Source organism: Microtus pennsylvanicus, chromosome 11 (genome assembly GCF_037038515.1).
Source record: "Microtus pennsylvanicus isolate mMicPen1 chromosome 11, mMicPen1.hap1, whole genome shotgun sequence".
In the NCBI taxonomy this organism is placed as follows: Eukaryota; Metazoa; Chordata; class Mammalia; order Rodentia; family Cricetidae; genus Microtus; species Microtus pennsylvanicus.
In genome coordinates, this window is record NC_134589.1 from 16,138,595 (window position 1) to 16,159,019 (window position 20,425).

Genomic DNA, 20,425 nt, shown 5'->3' on the forward strand with positions numbered 1-20,425 from the left:
TATTTAGTCATTCATTAGTTTGGTTTTTGGCTTTTGCACATATAAAACACAAACAAGAAATTATTTGTGATTATGGGAAATTAAATTATAGGCCACAAAATGAATTCTAACAATTGATATCATTCCTTTCAGGATGAGCATACACCCACATCATCTTTCTTTCCTGCTATAAAATGCTAATTTCCATTGGGTAGTCAAGTTGATAGGGCATAGCTTACCTGATTTTCATCCTGTACTTCCATGCTGTACTGATCACCTGGCTGTACTTCCGGGACTTTCTCTCCAAGGAGGAAACCCAGACGAGTCATGAGTGTGTTTGCTGCCTCATCTACAGAAGGAGGTGGACCAAGTTCCTGTTCAACATCACCTGCAGCAAGAAGACAGCAAACATAAATCTTAAAAACAAAATGGTTTAGTTCTATTGCTGTTTTTATATTGTTTGTTTTTCTTTAGTTTTCACATTCTAAGTTCAAAAATTATAATGCTCATGTCTATCAGCTGAATTTTTAAACTTCTGCATGAGTGCACATATGCTTGTGTGTGTAGAGGTCAGAGGTAAGCCTCAGTGTTGTTCCTGAGCAGCATTTACCTTGTTTCTGAGATGCTGGTCTTTCACTTTCCCAGGGAAGATTGGCTGGGAAGGGCTGGCCAGTTAGTCCTAGAGATCTGCCTGTCTCTACCACCCCAGTACTGGGATTACAATCATGTGCCACCATGACAGGTTTTATGTGGGTGGGAGATTGGGCTCGAGTCTGCCGGCTTGCATCGCAAACACTTTAATAACTGAACCCTCTCCCAAGCCCTTGATTTCCCTACTTTTAAAGATTGTAATTTTCACAATCTATTGAGACTATTCTCAATCTATGTATGAAAATACTTGAATTGAAGAAATGTTTTTGCAGCATGGTAATATGTAAAGGTTACATGTAACACTGTAACATGTTAATGGTCCCTGTTATTTGACCAGTAGCTTTCAAACAGTCTCATTCTTGGATCTATGTTTTAGTTGCAACAGCTCCATCTTCAAGTTCTTTAGATGGTTTCTCTTTTTAAAGAGTTTGTGTAAGTACTCCTTTTATAGGCTGAAGTAATTTAAACTTTTGATAAAGTTTCAAAATAGTACAAAGAATTTCTGCCCCCCCCCAGCCATATAAAACGTAGAATTCTCCTTATCCTCCATAGCTGACCATTTTCTATAAACACATTCTTTTGTATAACTCACAGGCCAGAAATCAGTATCCTGACCTTTCCCATTACTATGACCTCAGCCCCAGGCTGAACCAAGTTTGAATCCTTGGTGACGTGCTCTAGATTAGAAGGCAGCATTGCAGCGTTACACAACTCACTTAGTTATCCCATCATTTTCAAACTAAGAAACAGAACTTTACTGTTAACTGCCATGACCTTGACTCTTATAAGGCTTACAGTCTAGGTATTTAGTGCAATGTTCTCCAATTTATCTTCTGAGTTTATCCAGAAATGTCAAAAAAGTTTTGCTTTGTTAATTTGGAGCACTTGGTCATGCCAGTGTGTACCAGAATTTTCTGTTTCAAAATTATATTCCCCCCTTGTAGTTAATAAGCATTTTGATGGAATTATATAATGCTTCATTTATTAATATATTTTGTTACATATAGACACATACACACATATACATACAATAATTCCACATATATGGAATTTCCTTTAGGCTGTTTTTAGGCTGAAATTCTTCTACCTTAAGTAGATATACAGTGTTGTGTAACCACAGTCACTATCCACTTTTAGAACTTTTCATTGCCCCCAAGAAATACAGCTGCATTAAACAGTGATATTTCTCCCTGTCCTCCTCCTCTTACCAGCCCCTAGTGACTGTTAGTCTACTTTCTTCCTTGATGAATTTGCCTATTCTAAGCACCCTGTGTAAATAGAATCATACAGTATTTTACTCTTTGGATTCTGGCTTATATCACTTTATATAATGGGTTCAAGGTTCTTTGTGCTGTAACATGTTTTAGAATGGCATTCCTTTTCAACAGTATTCATTCGTTCATCTGTTGTTGGACATCTGGATAGTTGTTTTCAGCTTTTAGCTACAGTGAATAGTATGAATAGTGATGTATAAATAGATACTTGTCTGACATTTCTTTAATAAATTTTTCTATTTGGAGTATTAACATTCCCTGGTTGGATTACTATCAATGTTTTCAAATAGTGATTCTTCTCCATCCATCCATTCATCCATCCACCCACCCACCCACCGACCCATCCATTTCACTGATTCCTATCTTACATACTGGGTTATAATTGGTTACTATCAGTATTTAGTTTAAATCATTTTATACTTAGCCAGGGTAAGCAAGCTTCTTAAATTTGGTTCTTATGGCCTTTTAACACATTCTTGCCATGTTTTGGACATAGCTCTATGGTGCATGATTTTGTAGGCTCATCTGGTATTTTTTCTGTCTCAGTTACAGAATCAGAAAAGCTCTTCAGAGGCCTTTGTTCTTCTTAGAGAAAAAAGAAGGTATAACAGCTATATACTAGGTATGTCAATTGTTATTGGGGTATCACTTCCTCCAGGACCTGCTCAATGAGCAATTACATTGTATTCATATACACATAAATTTGTAAAGTAGTATTTATATGTACATATATGTGCAAATATATATACCTACACACATATTATTTCCTTAAGTATATACACATTGTTTATACATATACATTTCCATTTTTGTTTGTAAACCTACACACACAGAGTCCTCAGTGACAACTCTAATTTTAACTCAATACATCCTTAGGGTTAGTTCATAAGATATAATTCTCTTCCTATAATATTAACAAAGTGGCCTCTGTCCTTAGTCTGTTTTCCCTCCAGGTAACACATTTAACTGTTACCTAAGGTGACCCTGTACACAAACGTTCTTATACTGGCTGTGCTCCTACTCTAAGCTAAGGAGCTTCAGTCACCACCACTTCATCTTCTATCCCAAATGAGACAGAATTCATATACTGTAAATTTTACTTCAGTGATTATATAATGCAGTGGCTCTCAGTTTATTCATAAAGGTAAACCACCATCACCACAATCTGATTTTAGAATATTTTTATTACTTCAAAAGGAAACCATGGCTCATTTTTTGCCCTGAAATTTAGATTCTTAAAATTCCTGATCTCTGCTATTCATTTTAGCCCTCTTGCTTAAAGAATGTCACATTTTTCCATACAATTAGCCTTTTGGGTTTCCAGTCTAGATTGAGTGGCATTTTAATGGCCACTATTGAATTATCTTTTCCACTGAGAGATGCTGAAGAGAAAATAGTGCCATCCATGGGGACCATCCCCCTGCCCCCACCTTATACTACTCATTCCTAAGAAGATTTTTTTTAATCAATCAAAACTGAACCAGGGAGCTTAAAATGATTCATTATAAATGTGATATGGAATTTTTTAATGATATTTTAATGATATTTTTTTGGTTCAGATGCAAGCAACTCTCACTTTGTAAGAAACCATACACAAATCCTATGTAGTATTTTAGAATGCTTTTTATATCTTTCTATTACAGCAAACTTTAGTTATAGTGTCATATGGTTTGTCACCAGGATACAAAAGTTTTTTTATAATTTATGATAATCAGTATTAAACATTTAAATACTTCAAATGCTAAGAAAAGTTTTGGTTTTTAACATTCAGTTTCTTATTTATCTTGACTTCCCTCCTATGGTCACAAACTGGATTAGACAAGAGATGCATGTATCTTTTTGTATACTAGTACTAAACTAAAGTTCTGTCTGTGGAAGAAATCTAGATAAAACTATTATTGAATTTACGTCAGAGAATCTATTTTCCTTTCAATGGGCACCATAAATTTCTTTTCAACAGAACAGAAATAATAGGTAGAATTATTTTTATACTGTAAACATGCATTTATGTGCTAGTATTCTTTCAAATGACTGAAGCTTGCTGTTTACTGATTAAATAAAATGATAAATTGTTCTCCTTCAGCTCACAAACAATCCCTTTTCTCTGCTATATATTAAACTAATTCTCAACTTTTACCATAGATTCTAGGTCTCTAGATATTCAAGACTCCATTTCATTTTCTCCTAAAAGGCTATAATTACCAAATATTTTCTAAACAAAATTTTATTGCTAGGTTTTACTAAAATTTACAAAACATGTAAGAGATAAGGCTATAATCTATATGGAAATAAAAGGATCACTACATGATGTGTTTAGTGACACACTTAAAATACGTAATATACACAAGTTGATATTCTAAACATTTTACAAATCTTAATCATTAAAAATCATTTTTAGGCAGTATTTTGCCCCATCGCCCAAGCTGAATTTGACCTTACACCCTCCTGCCTTAGCGTCCTGAATGCTGGAATAGTAGGCACATGTCACTGTACCTGGATCAACTACTTTCTTCATGAAAAATGTGACACTATCTCTTGATTATAAGAAGACAATATTAGATGCCAGCAGTCTTGACTTATCTTCTTCCCTCATCTACTTCTAGTACGTGTTAAACAAATAACCCTATAATCTCAGTGGCTTAATAAAACAGAGCAGATTGTTTCACTCGTTATGGGTGTAGGAAGCTCCATTTTGTTGTTTTGAGACAGGGTCTTACTATACAGCCCAGGCTGACCTTGAACTCATGATTTTCCTACCGCAGCCTCTTGAGTGCTAGAATCACAGCCATGTACCCCACCCCCACATTCAGCCTACTTTACTTAATCTTTATAACTTTATGAAATAGGTATTATTACTATCACTTTACATACGATTAGACGGAGGCATATGGAGTATAATCAGTTCAAAGTCACACAAAGAAAAACTAGCATTAGAACTCAGACTCTGACTCCAAAATTCAGGCTTCCAATTACCATGATTTAGTGTCTTGCTGGAAGGAAATGGTGTAACTAATGAGTGTTGAAATAAGAAACGCTAAGGGTGTACATAGTGAGAGAACATTTGCCTATTGTGTCCAAGACCCTGTGTTTGATCTCTTGCACTGTAAAACAAGTAACCTAGTAGCAAGCATACTGTTTATAGTATTTTAATTTCAGCAACTATAATAACACATATATTCTATAACCCGCTGACCTCTATTGTTATCTTGGTCAGAGACCACACTAGGCCTTTTACCTATAGAACCTACCCTTATGGCCACAAGTACTTTGTAAAGGAGTTTCTATGTAGTCACACCTTAAGCGTTACTGTGCACCTGGAATGGGAACGACTGGGGACTGAACCAGCTACCTAGGCCAGAGTGGGCCTGAGAAAGCAAGTTCCACAGGAGCAGGAGCGGATCCAGTCCAGGGACATTGGTGGACCAGGACTGAGCTGATGACCTGGAAATGATTGTTGCCTGGAAACTTTTTCCCAAATTGTACTGTGTTTTATTTATTTTTTTATTGTTTTTATTGAGCTATATATTCTCTGTACCCCTCTTCCTCCCCCAACCTTCACCCTATCCCATGATTACCACACTCCCAATTTACTCAGGAGATCTTCTCTTTTTCTACTTCCCGTAAGTCTCTCTTAGTGTCCTCATTGTTGTCTAAGTTCTGTGGAATTATTGTGATTTATAAGCTGGTTTTCTTTGCTTTATGTTTAAAAACCACTTATGAGTGAGTACATGTGATAATTGTCTTTCTGTGTCTGGGTTACCTCTCTGAAAATAATGTTTTTTAGCTCCATTTTCATGCAAAATTCAAGATGTTATTTTTTCTTCTCTGTAGTACTCCATTGTGTAAATGTACCATATTTTCCTTATCCATTCTTCAGTCAAGGGGCATTTAGGTTGTTTCTAGGGTCTGGCTATGACAAACAAAGCTGCTATGAACATAGTTGAGCACATGTCCTTATAGTACGATTAAGCATCCTTTGGGTATATACCCAAAAGTGGTATTACTGGGTCTTGAGGTAAGTTGTTTCCTAATTTTCTGAGAAATCGTCATACTGATATCCAAAGGGGCTGTACTAGTTTACATTCCCACCAGCAACAGAGGAGTATTCCCTTTACCCCACATCATCTCCAGAACAAGCTGTTATCAGTGTTTTTGATCTTGGCCATTCTTACAGGTCTAAGATGGAATCTCAGAGTTGTTTTGATTTGCATTTCTCTGATGACTATGGATGTTGAACATTTTCTTAAGAGACTTTCAACCATTTTAGATTCCTCTGTTGAGAGTTCTCTGTTTAGGTCTGTACCCCATTTTTCTATCGGATTATTTGTTCTATTGATGACCAATTTCTTGAGTTCTTTGTATATTTTTGAGATCAGCCCCCTGTCTAATGTGGAGTTGGTGAAGGTCTTTTCACATTCTGTAAGCTGCTGTTTTGTCTTGTTGACTGTGCCCTTTGTTTTACAGAAGCCTCTCAGTTTCAGAAGGTCCCATTTATTAATTGCTGTTCTCAGTGTTTGTGCTGCTGGGTTTATATTTAGGACGTGGTGTCCTATACCAATGAGTTTAAGTGTACTTCCCACTTTCTCTTCTGTAAGATTCAGTGTGGTTAGTTTTATGTTGAAGTCTTTGATTCATTTGGATTTGAGTTTTGTGCATGGCAATAGACATGGATCTATTTTCATTCTTCTACATGTTGATATATAGTTATGCCAGCACAATTTGTTGAGTATGTTTTCTTTTTCCCTTTTATATTTTTTGCTTCTTTGTCAAAAATCAGGAGTTTGTAGGTGTGTGGATTGATATCCAAGTCTTCAATATGATTCCATTGGTCCTCCTATCTGTTTTTATGCCAGTATCAGGCTGTTTTTCATTACTGTAACTCTGTAGTAGAGCTTGAAGTCAGAGATTGTGATGCCTCCAGAAGATCCTTTATTGGACAGGATTGTTTTGGCTGTCCTGGGTTTTTTGCTTTTCCATATGAAGTTTAGTATTGTTCTTTCTAGGTCTGTGAAGAACTGTACTGGGATTTTGATGGTCATTGCATTGAATCTGTAGATTGCTTTTAGTAAGATTGTCATTTTTACTATGTTAATTCTACCTACCCAAGAGCATGGGAGATCTTTCTATTTTCTTGTGTCTTCTTCAATTTCTTTCTTCAAAGATTTAAATATACTGACAATGAACTAGCTGGCATTACACTCTCCAAAGTCTGATCAATTTGAACCATATTTTCATTCTCATCTCTTAGCAGAACACTGCCTGTATGGACACCTTCACGGTCCCCCCTGATATCTACACATGAGTGCAGGTGCCTGTGGAATCCTGAGGGCTTTGGCTTCCCTGGAATAGAGTGACAGATGGCTGGTAACTACCTGATGAGGGTACTGGGAACTGACCTAAGTCTTCTACAAGAGTAGTAAGTGTTCTTAACTTCTGAGCCAACTCTCCAGCCCCCAAAATTCCTTGATACACAAAAAGCAACAACAACAAAGCAAAATCTGGCAGAGTAAAGTCTATAAATAAGACACTAGTAAAAGGGAAAAGGCAAGCGACACAGTGGCTAAAGACAACTGCAATTTGGCAGCACATATACTAAATTTGTAATGATTCAGAGATGAGCATGATCCAATTTCAAGGATGACACACAAATTCAAGAAGCGTTCTATATTTTTTTACAATGACATCAGAATTTAAAAAAACTGCAATTCATATAACCAACAGAGGCCTGTATCCAGAAAATAAATCCCTGCACCCCAAGTCAATGAAAAAAAATCTAACAAAAGTTGAGAAATGGCTTCCACACACCTGCCCACCTACACTTCTCACTGCTTTTTCCATTAAATAAATGTAATTTAAAATTTATAACATTCTTCAACACCTGTATTTTTAGCATCCTGTTAACAATATTTTCCAAAAAATGACACCTAACAGTCACGTGGCACTCACAATCAACCATCAATCATTATTGATAGTTGATTTCAGATTTTGTTCATATGAACAATTCTGTGAGTGCCACGTGACTGGTAGGTGTCATTTTTTGGAAAATTTTGTTAACAAGATGCTAAAAATAAAACTGGGATCTTGGGGGTGGGGCGGGATGGGGGTAAGGGGAGAGGGGGTGAGAAAAGTGAGAAGGGGAGGATGGGGGGGAACTTGAGGAAACCAGATGATTGGGATATAGGAGGGTTGGATAGGGGCGCAGGGAAGCACATATCTTAGTTAAGGGAGCCACCTTAGGGTTGGCAAGAGTCTCGAACCTAGAGTGGATCCCAGGTGCCCCGGGCGATGTCCCCAGTTAGTTCCTTGGGCAGCTGGTGATAGGGAACCTGAAATGACCCTATCCTATAGCCGTACTGATGAATATCTTGCATATCACCATAGAACCTTCATCTGGCGATGGATGGAAATAGAGACAGAGATCCACACTGGAGGACCAGACTGAGCTCCCAAGGTCCCAATGGGGAGCAGAAGGAGGGAGAACATGAGCAAGGAAGTCAGGACCACGAGGGGTGCACCCACCCACTGAGACAGTGGAGCTGATCTATTGGGAGCTCACCAAGGCAAGCTGGTCTGTGACTGAAAAAGCAAGGGATAAAACCGGACTCTCTGAACATGGCGGACAATGAGGGCTGATGAGAAGCCAAGGACAATGGCACGGGGTTTTGATCTTACTTCATGTTCTGGCTTTGTGGGAGCCTAACCAGTTTGCATGTTCACCTTCCTAGACCTGGATGGAGTGGGGAGGACCTTGGATTATCCAAGGGGCAGGGAACCCTGACTGCTCTTCGGACTGGAGAGGGAGGAGGAGAAAAGTGCGGGGAGGGGGAGAGGGGCGGGTGGAGGGGGAAGGAAATGGGAGGCTGGGAGGAGGCGGAAATTTTTTTTTCTTTTCAATAAAAAATAATGGAAAATGAAATAAGAGCAATAAAAACACCTTGCAAAATATGAAGAATACACACTAAAGGACTTCACTTATATAAAGCTAAAAAGGCAGTGAAACAAACAAAAGACAGGTAAGAGCATGGAGGAGGCAGAGGAAAGCGTCTGAACACAAGGGCACAGAACAGATAAGGTTCTGTATCTCAAGTCTGGTAGCACCTAATACATAGGAGTGTGTTCACTTCATAAGATTTCAGAACAAAGAATTACATTCAGACACTTTTCTGTATTTATGTTGAATGTTAATAAAAAAATCCACAAACAATGAATTAAGGACACAGGCACCGACTTTCAGAATGGAACAATTATTTTGAAGAAAGAAGTGAAACTTATGAAAAAGGAAGTAAATATTTCAAATTCAATATCTATTTAAATGTTCAAATGAAGTAGAGTAATTAAATATTAACAAATTTAATACCATAAAAGTCTAGATCTTCCAAGCCAAGAGGTGGTGGAGCATGCCTTTAATTCCAGCACTCAGGAGGCAGTGGCAAGCAAATCTCTGTTTTAAAGACTTGGAGGAAATTATATACAAAATGTATTAAAACATATCATCTGGGGTGCTGGAAAATGACTCATTTGGTAAGAGGGCCTAAGTTTGGTTCAGCTTTTGAGAGACACATTTTCAGTTGTATTCTGGATCTTACTATCTTACCTCTCAGGCCTCTGGGAAACTTGATATAAAAGATGAACCTTCCTCTTTCAAAAATTAAAGATAATGTGTTTAGTTAAGTTTTTCCCATTGGGTATAAAATACATTCAATACTATTGCAATAACAAATCACAAACAACCTTACCAACTCCTCTTCTCATACTTTTCTAATGATTATGTTAAGCAGCTCATGTATATAAGAACTATTTTACAAATCAAAGGAGGTACTAAAAAGCATAGAGAAGAAATAAATAAAATTGTCTTGGGAGAGTGGAAGGTGGAAGATGAAGGAGTCATATCTGAAATTAATACTTCAATGAGTATGATGTTGAATAGTAGACTGAAGAAAAAGGAGCAGAGAGAATAATTTTCGGATAGAAATTCTGCTTGAGTTTACAATTCAACTCAAATGTCAAACCCTATGATAAAAACTGACTACATACAAAATATTTAATGTTTTAAAAATGATTATTTCTAATCAATATCACATTACTGATAGTGTTAATAGCATTAAACATAATGTTTACTAAGGCACTACTAGCTGATCAATCCCTATGTTCATAAAATATATTAAATCATTTAATACTCATAATATCCTATTTTACAAGTAGAAAAATCTGCAAAGATGAAGATCTTGCTTGCTAAGGGCTCAGTGTCAATAAAGCAACTGTTAATATTTTAAATACAGGCTGTCTGGTTAAAGACCCCCCCCTTACCCCCAAGACAGGTTTTCTCAGTAGCTTTGGAGCCTGTCCTGGAACTAGTGTAGATCAGGCTGGGCCCAAACTCACTGAGATCCACCTGTCTGTCTCCCTAGTGCTGGGATTAAAGGCATGCGCACCACCTCCATCTAGGGAGCCCATGTTCTTAACAACTGCATTACTATGTTAAAATATGAGATTTAAAAAAAATATGCAATTGGTAAATATTTGGTTGTTTGAAACAGGGTCTTTTACAGCCCAGGTTGTCCTCAAAGTCCCATCAAGTCTCCTGACTCAGCCTTCCAAGTACTGGATAACAAGCATGCATCACCATACCTGTTCCTATGATTATTTATTTTTCTCTTTAACAGAATACACTGCAGTTATTTGATATTAGACAATATGGGAAAATACTTACTGACTTAAAAAAATTTTTTTCTACTGAGAATTTTGGCTGTCCAGCACCGTGTTAGGTGTTAGATATACACTTATGAAACATGGGCACCATTCCATAACCATGGGAGAAATGAAATGCAATTTAAATCACAGAAAATTAAGTTCTGTGATAAATATAACACAAGCAAAAAAATTAAGCTGCTTTAAAAGAGCTAGTGAATATTTCAGAAGACATTTTATGAGCCTTTACTTTTAAAGGTACCAATTCTCTACTCAGCAGGTATACATCACCTGTAAAAGTACCTTCTGCTTCAAGTAGGCAATACCCAGGGAGAAAATAATGATTATTTTTCAAAGAGGCAAATACCTAATAGAAAATCATTTAAACCTCTAATCTTTATCCTAACATAATGGCTGCATACAAATAATGAAATGTTTTGTCTTTCATTTTTTTCTTAATTCTCAGCATTCTCTTAGCATGTGCTATGCCGTTTACACAATCCATTCATTACAAACTACTGATTTCTCATCGATTTAAATATGAAATCTCTTTGTGGTAATACTAAATGAATCTCTGTGTTCTTTCTAACAGAGGTATAAAAAAAACATCTTGACCCAACTACCAAAACAAACGTGATTATATTTCCATTTCTTAGTTCTTAAACAATTTGTTGAAGTTCTCCTTTTTGGAATACTAAAAAATAAGTAACTCACACAAAGTATTGAGAAAGTACAAGAGCTTTTCCATGTTCTTGCAAAAATAGCTCCTAAATGCACAAATCAGCAAAAATGAGAGGCAGGGACTCTGGTACCTCCCCACTCACAGAGCAGCTGGTATTAAGGCATCACCCCACATTTAGTTCCCTTGGCCACAACTAAAGATGAGGCAGAGGAACAAACGGAGTCAGAGTGAAAATACTGTAACTGTTGAAACTGGGGGTATATTCATGGAGACACTCTAAGTTTACGCCTTTCTACAGGATTTCTTGGGACTCAGGCACATAGCTTTACCTAGATAATAGAATTATTATGAACTTGTGCTCTGGTGATTGACTAATAAACAAGTGGTTTCTCTGGTCCTTTCAACTCTGGTCTCAGAATGAGTATGTCTAGACCTACTGTTTTTAAGGCACATTTTAGTATGTAAGCTAGACTAGGCCCAAATTCACAGTATGGCCCAGATGATCAAACTTTTAATAATCTTGCCTTAGCCTCTTGAGGGCTGGAATTATGGTAATATACTCAAAACCTTTTTTCCTCTTTTTGGTATGTGTGAAAGTAGAGCACTACACACCTAGCAGAAAGAGAGTCAGAAATTAAATCCAGTTAAGTTGGGGATTTAGCTCAACGTAGCCCTTCATTTAATTCCCTGTACCTGTCTCCCCTGTCAAAAAGAAAAAGATATTAAATCCAGGTCTGACTCTAAAACCCAAGATTTTACTCACTAATATATGGGGTCCAAGAATGGGGCATTAAAGTGACATGTAATTCCTGGGGGGTGGTGGCACATGCCTTTAATCCTAGCACTCAGATCTCTGTGAGTCTGAGGCCAGCCTGTCCTACAAGAAGTAGTTCCAAAGCAAAAAACCCAGGATATCCAAAACAACCCAGTATAATAAAAGAACTTCTGGAGGCATCACAATACCTGACTTCAAGCTCTACTACAGAGTTACAGTAATGAAAAACAGCCTGATATTGGCATAAAAACAGATAGGAGGACCAATGGAATCATATTGAAGACTTGGATATCAATCCACACACCTACAAACTCCTGATTTTTGACAAAGAAGCAAAAAATATAAAAGGGAAAAAGAAAACATACTCAACAAATTGTGCTGGCATAACTATATATCAACATGTAGAAGAATGAAAATAGATCCATGTCTATTGCCATGCACAAAACTCAAATCCAAATGAATCAAAGACTTCAACATAAAACTAACCACACTGAATCTTACAGAAGAGAAAGTGGGAAGTACACTTAAACTCATTGGTATAGGATACCACGTCCTAAATATAAACCCAGTAGCACAAACACTGAGAACAGCAATTAATAAATGGGACCTTCTGAAACTGAGAGGCTTCTGTAAAACAAAGGGCACAGTCAACAAGACAAAACAGCAGCCTACAGAATGTGAAAAGACCTTCACTAACCCCACATCTTACATTAACAATTACAAAGCCCATGGATTTGCTACTTGTTTTGTAGAAGTAGAAAAAATATCCCCTTCTTTCTATTTTCTAAAGTTCTGATAACTGAATTTATGAAATAGGCTAACAGTAGACAGGCCAATAGAAAAGGCAGGCAAATGTATTGAATGCATCCTAGGCAGCAAAGAAGTATCAAGATGCCCAGGAACATCACTATGTTTATAGGTCCTCTTCACAGAAGAGAGATGATGTGGACAATTTAAGGACAGTAAATTATTTTTTTAAAAGATAAGCAGACTTGCAGAAGAATAAATGAAATCCTGTGACAAAGTTTAGTTGACTCCTAGGCATGGTGTCAATCTTCAGTCTCCTTTGCTGTGACAGTCACTCTTCCTGCTGGTGAGGTTCCCTGGGAGAAGACTGCTAACAACTGTGCTCCTTTTGTCAGAGAGTCTATCTTTAGGCAGGTAATGCAACTTCAGAGAAAGTCTGTGCCCCTGCTGCTTCAGGGGAGGAAAAACAAGGTAGGATAGGAGGGCAGGAGGGCAGGGAGATCTCAGATCTAAGGCAGCTTCTGAAGCCTTTCAATCAGTGGAGTCAGTATGACAACGCATTGTACTCTGGGGTAGCCTTCTCTAAGTCTCAGGTTTGTCTGTTGCATACTCATTAATTCATTTTATTTACTGCTAATTCTTGATACTACCTAAAAATACTATATTCAAGTCTCAGGTTACATTCTCATCTCAAAAGAAAACTTACTTTTTAGAGGAACTAAAAACATTATAAAAGCACAAACTGGTACAAAGTTTCTATACTATCAATCTGTTTAGGATTGTAAAAGGAAGGCCTACAAAGCATTTAAACAATCATTCTGGCATCGCTGATTCTTTCTGGTGTTCTAAAGACCTTAACTCAAGTTTGATTCTACCAACAAAGAAGTCATGCTTGAGGAAAATATGCATACATAATCACATTGCTAAGACTGCCTAGAGTGATTTAGCACAGTCACTCACAGGTCACAGCTACTCTGCGTCATGACCAGAACAACAGCTACATTAGATCAGTAACATAATTAATAAGGTGCTAAGGAGATTAGGCTCCCCTGACAGTCATTCTGACTTGTGAATCTAGAAAAGGAAAAGCCTCTAGAGGGATAGCAGTATAGCTGAGGGGTAGAGGGTTTGCTTAGCTTGTGTGAGAACCTGTGTTAGAGCCCTCACTCATAGGATTGGAGCAAAATGAGGAAGGGAAGGAGGGTAAAAAGAGATGAGAAGAGAGGGGGAAAAAAGTACTGAGTGGAAAGAGTGTCAAGAGGGGGCATTTAGGAAATGCAGTAGAGAATTCAGCATTTATTTTATGCTATAACACCGAAGTTTACAAATAAGTATAAAGTACAATACGCCATTTGCTACAAAGTGCACCTCAACATGGGACAAAGAACCTATACAGTGCTATCCAAAGAGCTGTTGTTGCTTTGGGAAGCAAAGAAACTGATTTCTAATACAAAACTATTACTGACTTAACAAAGAACAGTCTAAGAATAAAATCCCCAAGGTTTTTCAATATTCAAAATGGATTCATAAAGTCAAATATACTTTACTTATCTGGGTGTGGCCCAAGTTTTCTTCTACGGTTTTACTTAAACTTGTCCTAGCTTGCCTCAGAGATCTAGAACCCTGATATTTCAAATCAGACTATGATACCTCTTTAGAAGTAGAATCATTCTGTCCTCTCACTCCAAGTGGAGGAAATATGTACTCTTTACTTTTTTTCCACAGTGGTTTAACATTAATTTTAAAGAGCAGGAATAAACAAAAGACCTAAAAACAAGTATCTCAAGGTTCGTTACTACTGTTCTGATCTGTATTTTCAGCTAGAGCTGTGAATGTTTCTGACACAATTCTATAGACTCACTTTAGAGAGAGTGTAAAGGGTGTTGCTAGGCAACTCACTGAAGTCTGAAAGAATTTAAGCACTGATAATGAGTCTGTCTCAGTTTGGCTCCCAAACAAGAACAGTTTTAGCAAAGCCCACATGTGTTTGCAGGCCATTCACAGGAAGAGGTTATCTATAAAGTGAATGTCCAAAACGAGTCAAACTCAGGTATCTAATTCAAGTTTAATGTTTCTAATATCTAAAGTGTTTCTGCAGCTATCCAAAATTCCAGCAGCAATTAGGCACATGTCACGCTTAAAAGGTACAGTACTGAATGAATAGTCTATACAAATTTTTAACATTCCCATCAGTACATGGCCAAAATAACGTGTCTTCAATTATTTCAAATCACAAAAATAATCCTGAAATTTCATTGCCAAAATTATTTTGCAATTTATCCTTGAAACGGTTCTTAATACTTACTTTCACCAATAACAAAACAAGATGTACAGTAAAACCCTATGCTCTTTTAGGAGAATAGATGCTAAGACACAAGAAATAATATGTTTTTATGAGAAGTATACATGCAGAGCACTGCTCTGCTCGGTGGGCCTGGCGCAAATCTCCCTTTTCCAAAGCAGACACTGCATGCATGCTTACCAGGGCAGTATGCATCCACGTCCAGTTTCTGAGCTGAAGTGAGAGTTGGGGAGCCAAGCTCGGACTCTGGAATTCGTGGGCTCTCAACAAACTTTGCCTTCCTCAGAGGGGCTAAGGACAAAAAGAGAAAGGAGGAAAGAGAGGAAAGTAGAAAAGAAGAGGGGTGAGAAAAAGGAAAGAGGAACAGAGGGAAAGGGAAAAGGAAAGGGAAAGAGAGAAACACAGAGGGGTCATGAGTAAGGGGAGCAGCAGGCAACAGATGGAAGCACTTAAATGAACGACACACTCTGTCAGACTCAGATCAGGTTACCCTAGGTTTTGTGCCAGAAAAAAAAAAATTAACTGCATTCCTCGTACAGGAGATGGGTCATGTTTAAAAGTCACTGAAAATGGGAAAAGCTAAAATCTAATATCCAAAACTTTGAGCTAATTGTTCACTACCTTTGGTTACTTCCTCTCTTTATAAAGAAAGAATTTTCTTATCTTTGCTTTCTGTGTCATAAAATACAAAAATATTAACTAAGGAAAGCACTGAAAGAAATTTTAGGGTTTAATTACAACTACAATAAAAAGTTTAGCCAGAAAGAATTACTCTGATACCCAGCCATGGTAAGTACTAAAAACGTGATTAAATATTGATGTAGTTTAATAAGAAAATCAATTATTTAACTGCTTAGCTATTAATATAGGAAGTCAACAATGCTAGGATACTAAAATACAAAGTAGTTCATGCCAATTTGACACTGATGCTAAAGAGATATTACATATTTAATCATGAAACCTATAGAATAGGAATATTCCATGCCACAAAAATAATTTATTATATTAGTATATTCATAAACTTGAAGTTGTACTTACTGAAAATTCATATTCAAATTCCTTGTGACAGGGTCTTATCATATAGCCCACACTAGCCCTGAAATCAGGATCCCAATAGCTTGGATTACAGGTGTGTACCACTTTGCCCATCTGGGCATATAAATATTATTTAGTGACTTTGTGTATGTGTGGGTGATTAAGTGCATTATTGATTTACATCAAATGCTCAGTAAAGCATCTTTTAAAAAATCAGCTCAGTATCTTAAAAGAAATAATTAGATGAACTACTTTGATATTTTACAAACTGAATTAAATTACATTACAGTAAGATGAAGTTGTTTAGCACAGCACTAGAAAGGATCAATTGGATGTAGAATTTACGTGAATACATTACTAGCCACATAGCTACAGGTGTCTTAAGATGTGTGAACTTTTCTTCAACAGTTTCTTCATGTACTTCAAAATCCTTATCCATTACTGATCCCCTAAGGGATCCAAAGTTAATCCTAAAAGATGCTATAAAAAAGTTGCTGTAAAAAGTCCTGGTCATTAAAATGACTAAAATTCTCCTTTATTATTTTTGGAGGCCAAAAACTATCAATTATGAAAGAATGAAAGATGTTTTTTAATAGACAACAAATTCACAATTTAAATTTTAGTGTATGTACATAAACTAGAATTATATGCTAAAAACACAACATAAAGCCTGTCATTGTCTCCATGGGAATATAAGTGAGACACTAATAGTGTTAATAGTATGGTTCTTAACCAAAAGTAAGTTTTGGAAAAGCAAAATTCTCTCCTCTACTATAAGTGCAATATTTAAGCCTGTTTTTGTTAAATCATTGTCAGAAATGAAGATCTTGCAAGTTATATGCATGTGATTAGTAAGAAACACCCAAATCTCATTATATCCCCACCAACTGATTAAAAAAATAACATTTGATTTGGTATTTCTTTATGAAGAAAAATTAATGTGTGCATATGTACATAAGTGGGTGGGTATACCCGTAGACGTAGCACCGGCCAGAAAAGGGTACTGGGTCTGTTTCTTTAAGGTTAGAGGCATTTGTGGGATGATGCTTGTCATAACAATGTCTGGTTCTCATGGTTTCAGAAGAAACTCTTAACTGCTGAGCCATCTCTTCGGGCAATAATTTTATTCTTCAAGCTCTTCAGTCCTTCTTTAGGATTTTATTAATTCACAGTCCTAGCCTTAGAATAATCATTATACCTGCTGAGTTCTGACAAAGACAGTACTAGTCCCTCATTAAGGGACTTTATATGTATAAAAAAAGTCTGAAAATATGTTTTTGAGTAATGGACAGGAACCAGTACCTTAGGGTAGAGATGTGAGAAAGGAACTGAGGACAACAGGAGAACTTGAGGGAGGAATGAAGCATGTTTGAGAATTATGGGATGGAGTCAAGGGGAAAGACCATGGTCTTAGAAAATACAAAAAAACGCAAATTGCTGAAGACTACAAAAGAGATGTGGACAATGGTATAAGCCAGAATTTGCATTGGTTGTGGAAGAGGAAAAAAATGAAACCTATTTCTAAAATACGTACTTTTACAGCAAGCAGAGTTATCAGATCTGTGGAGCCCAATGTCATTCTGACTTGTTTTCCTTCTCAGGGAATTGAAATTGAGGCTATCTTTAAAGTTCACAATGGATATTTTATTTGTTTTTCTTTGTACCTTTATTCAGTAGATATTTAATTAATTCTACTATCTACCTTCATCATTACTTCATTTGTCTAATAAGGGGATTAAATTATTGGTTTGACTGAGTCAAGGTCCCATTCTGTAGCTCTTGCTGACCTAGAACTCACCATTTGGATTAGGCTGACTTTAAACTTGCAGTGATCCTTCTGCCTCTGTCATCAGAGTTCTGAGACGGCAGGTGTGTGGTGCTTTGCCTGGCTAAAGTATTATATAAGATAATGGTGATCAGAGCCAAGTAATTAATAGCTACTGTTATCTGTAAGCCAGCAAAGCAAAGTATGCATAATCACAGAAAAGACAGGATGCTCAACAGTCATAACACCACCATATAAAAAACAAAAAACGACAAGTCAAAGATAGCGCATGATATTGTCCTTGAAAGTCTTCATTTACATTGATTTCTTTGCAAAAAAGAAAAAATGCTACCTAGCATCATTATAATTCATAAGAGGGATGTACATCAAAAGTGTTTACTTGATCAAAAACAAAACAAGTGAAAACTGATTTGATTCGATAGGATTGGATAGGTAAAAATAAAACAAAAAGTCAAAACAGGTATTTTGTTGGAGATGGGGAGAGAAAAGGGAGAAGGGGAGGATGGGGGGAACTTGGGGAAAAAGGGTGATTGGGATAAAGGAAGGTTGGATAGGGGAGCACGGAAGCACAATTCTTAGTTAAGGGTTGGCAAGAGACTTGAACCTAGAGTGGCTCCCAGGAGCCCAAGGCGATGTCCCCAGTTAGTTCCTTGGGCAGCTGAGGATAGGGAACCTGAAATGACTCTATCCTATAGCATTACTGATGAATATCTTGCATATCACCATAGAACCTTCATCTGGTGATGGATGGAGACCCACACTGGAGCACTGGACTGAGCTCCCAAGGTCCCAATGAGGAGCAGAAGGAGGGAGAACATGAGCAAAGAAGTCGGGAACACGAGGGGTGCACCCACCCACTGAGACAGTGGAGCTGATCTACTGGGAGCTCACCAAGGCCAGCTGGACTGTGACTGAAAAAGCATGGGTTGAAACCGGACTCTCTGAACATGGCGAACAATGAGGGCTGATGAGAAGCCAAGGACAATGGCACGGGGTTTTGATCCTACTTAATGTACTGGCTTTGTGGGAGCCTAGCCAGTTTGGATGTTCACCTTCCTAGATATGGACGGAGGAGGGAGGACCTAGGACTTACCACAGGGCAGGGAACCCTGACTGCTCTTTGGAATGGAGAGGGAGGGGGAGAGGAGTGGGGAGAAGGGGAGAGGGGTGGGAGGAGGGGGAGAAGAGTGGGAGGAGGGGGAGGGAAAGGGGAGGCTGGGAGGAGGTGGAAATTTGTTTTTTTTTTTCCTTTATTCTTTTATCAATAAAAAAAAAAAAGAAAAAAGAAAAAAAAAGTGTACTTGTACATACATTCGCACAATATAGTAACACATGCACACAGATGGGTTAGAAGAATAACTGATTGCAACTATGTATTCCAAAGTAGTAGGACTTTGAATAATCACAATACTAGGTAACGATGATAGTCCAATTACCCTGATTTGATTGCTACATACTGTATATAAGTAGGAAAATATTATAGAATATTCTACAAATACAACTATTATGTGTCAATTAAAACTTTTCAAAATTAATATATTAAAAGCAAATGTTATTTTGTCCCAGGGCGGAAATGACTACGGAAACATTTTTAAGGATTAAGTGTGAATGTCAGTAACTTTCTGGCTTGTTTTGGAATGTGCAGTTGTCACTAGTCACAATAGGAAATTCACACCAAAGAACACTGAGTAATTCTAACCCTGGGTCAAGAATCACATTTCTCTGACCTTAGGATCTTAGTCAGAAATTACCAGTCCTATAAGAGGGCAAGTTGTTTTTCAGTCTCTGAAGCTCTGGTATCATCTTGGCAGGGAACAGGAAAAAGGATAAGTAGATGATTGGTAGACAAGAAAAACAGTGTCTGAAGCTGAATTGCTTTCTCTGCTAGAAAGTAAACCATGGGAGGAAAACAGCCAGAGAACAAGATGAGCACTATGCCAGGGAGGACGGTACAGGAGTAGGAACAAGGGTTGCATAAAACCACGAAACAGTGGGTAATGTGATAAGAGAGGTAACATATAAAGAGTAGGCACCAACTTGGCTTAGATGTATTTGCTAGGGTTTCACACATCTCCTTTATTTTGAACTGAATAAATGCACTGCTCTGTTCACTGTTACAATTTGAAGATGTGTGTGTGTGTGTGTGTGTGTGTGTGTGTGTGTGCGTGGAATCCAGGAGGAGAATGAAGACAGCAGTCATGTTGCATAACACAGTAAAGAATGAAAGATAAGCCTAGTGGTGGTGGTGGTGCATGCCTTTAATCCCAGCATTTGGGAGTAAGAGCAGGCTGATCAACTTCAAGGCCAGCCTGGTCTACAATAGCTAGTTTCAGAACAACTAGGACTGTTACCAAGAGAAACTCTTGTCTCAAAAAACCAAAAAAAAAAAAAAAAAAAAAAAAAAAAAAAAAAAAAAAAGAGGAGGAGGAGGCAGGGGGAAGCTAAAAAAGCAACCTCAAATTTCTAGTTTTAGTCACTGTCTAAAGTTAGTAAGTCCTGTCCTTTC

The 20,425-nt window shown here is 37.4% G+C and overlaps 1 protein-coding gene and 1 non-coding gene across 13 annotated transcripts in view; one reads left to right on the forward strand and one right to left on the reverse strand.

Moving 5' to 3' along the window:
- The window catches only part of Tanc2 (tetratricopeptide repeat, ankyrin repeat and coiled-coil containing 2), a 299,825-nt gene that overhangs the window by 141,249 nt on the left and 138,151 nt on the right, over positions 1-20,425 (reverse strand). For 7 of the 12 annotated variants that reach the window (XM_075990388.1, XM_075990390.1, XM_075990387.1 and 4 more), the window contains 2 exons: positions 15,279-15,389; positions 219-367 (listed from right to left, as the gene is read on the reverse strand). In XM_075990388.1, the coding sequence (XP_075846503.1) occupies positions 219-367; positions 15,279-15,389 (260 nt within the window). The remainder of the gene's footprint in view (positions 1-218; positions 368-15,278; positions 15,390-20,425) is intronic. The other 5 variants (XM_075990393.1, XM_075990392.1, XM_075990391.1 and 2 more) reach the window with 1 other exon arrangement.
- LOC142832015 (U6 spliceosomal RNA) lies at positions 7,475-7,576 on the forward strand. Its single transcript, XR_012907114.1, has one exon. It is a non-coding gene; the product is annotated as a U6 spliceosomal RNA (small nuclear RNA).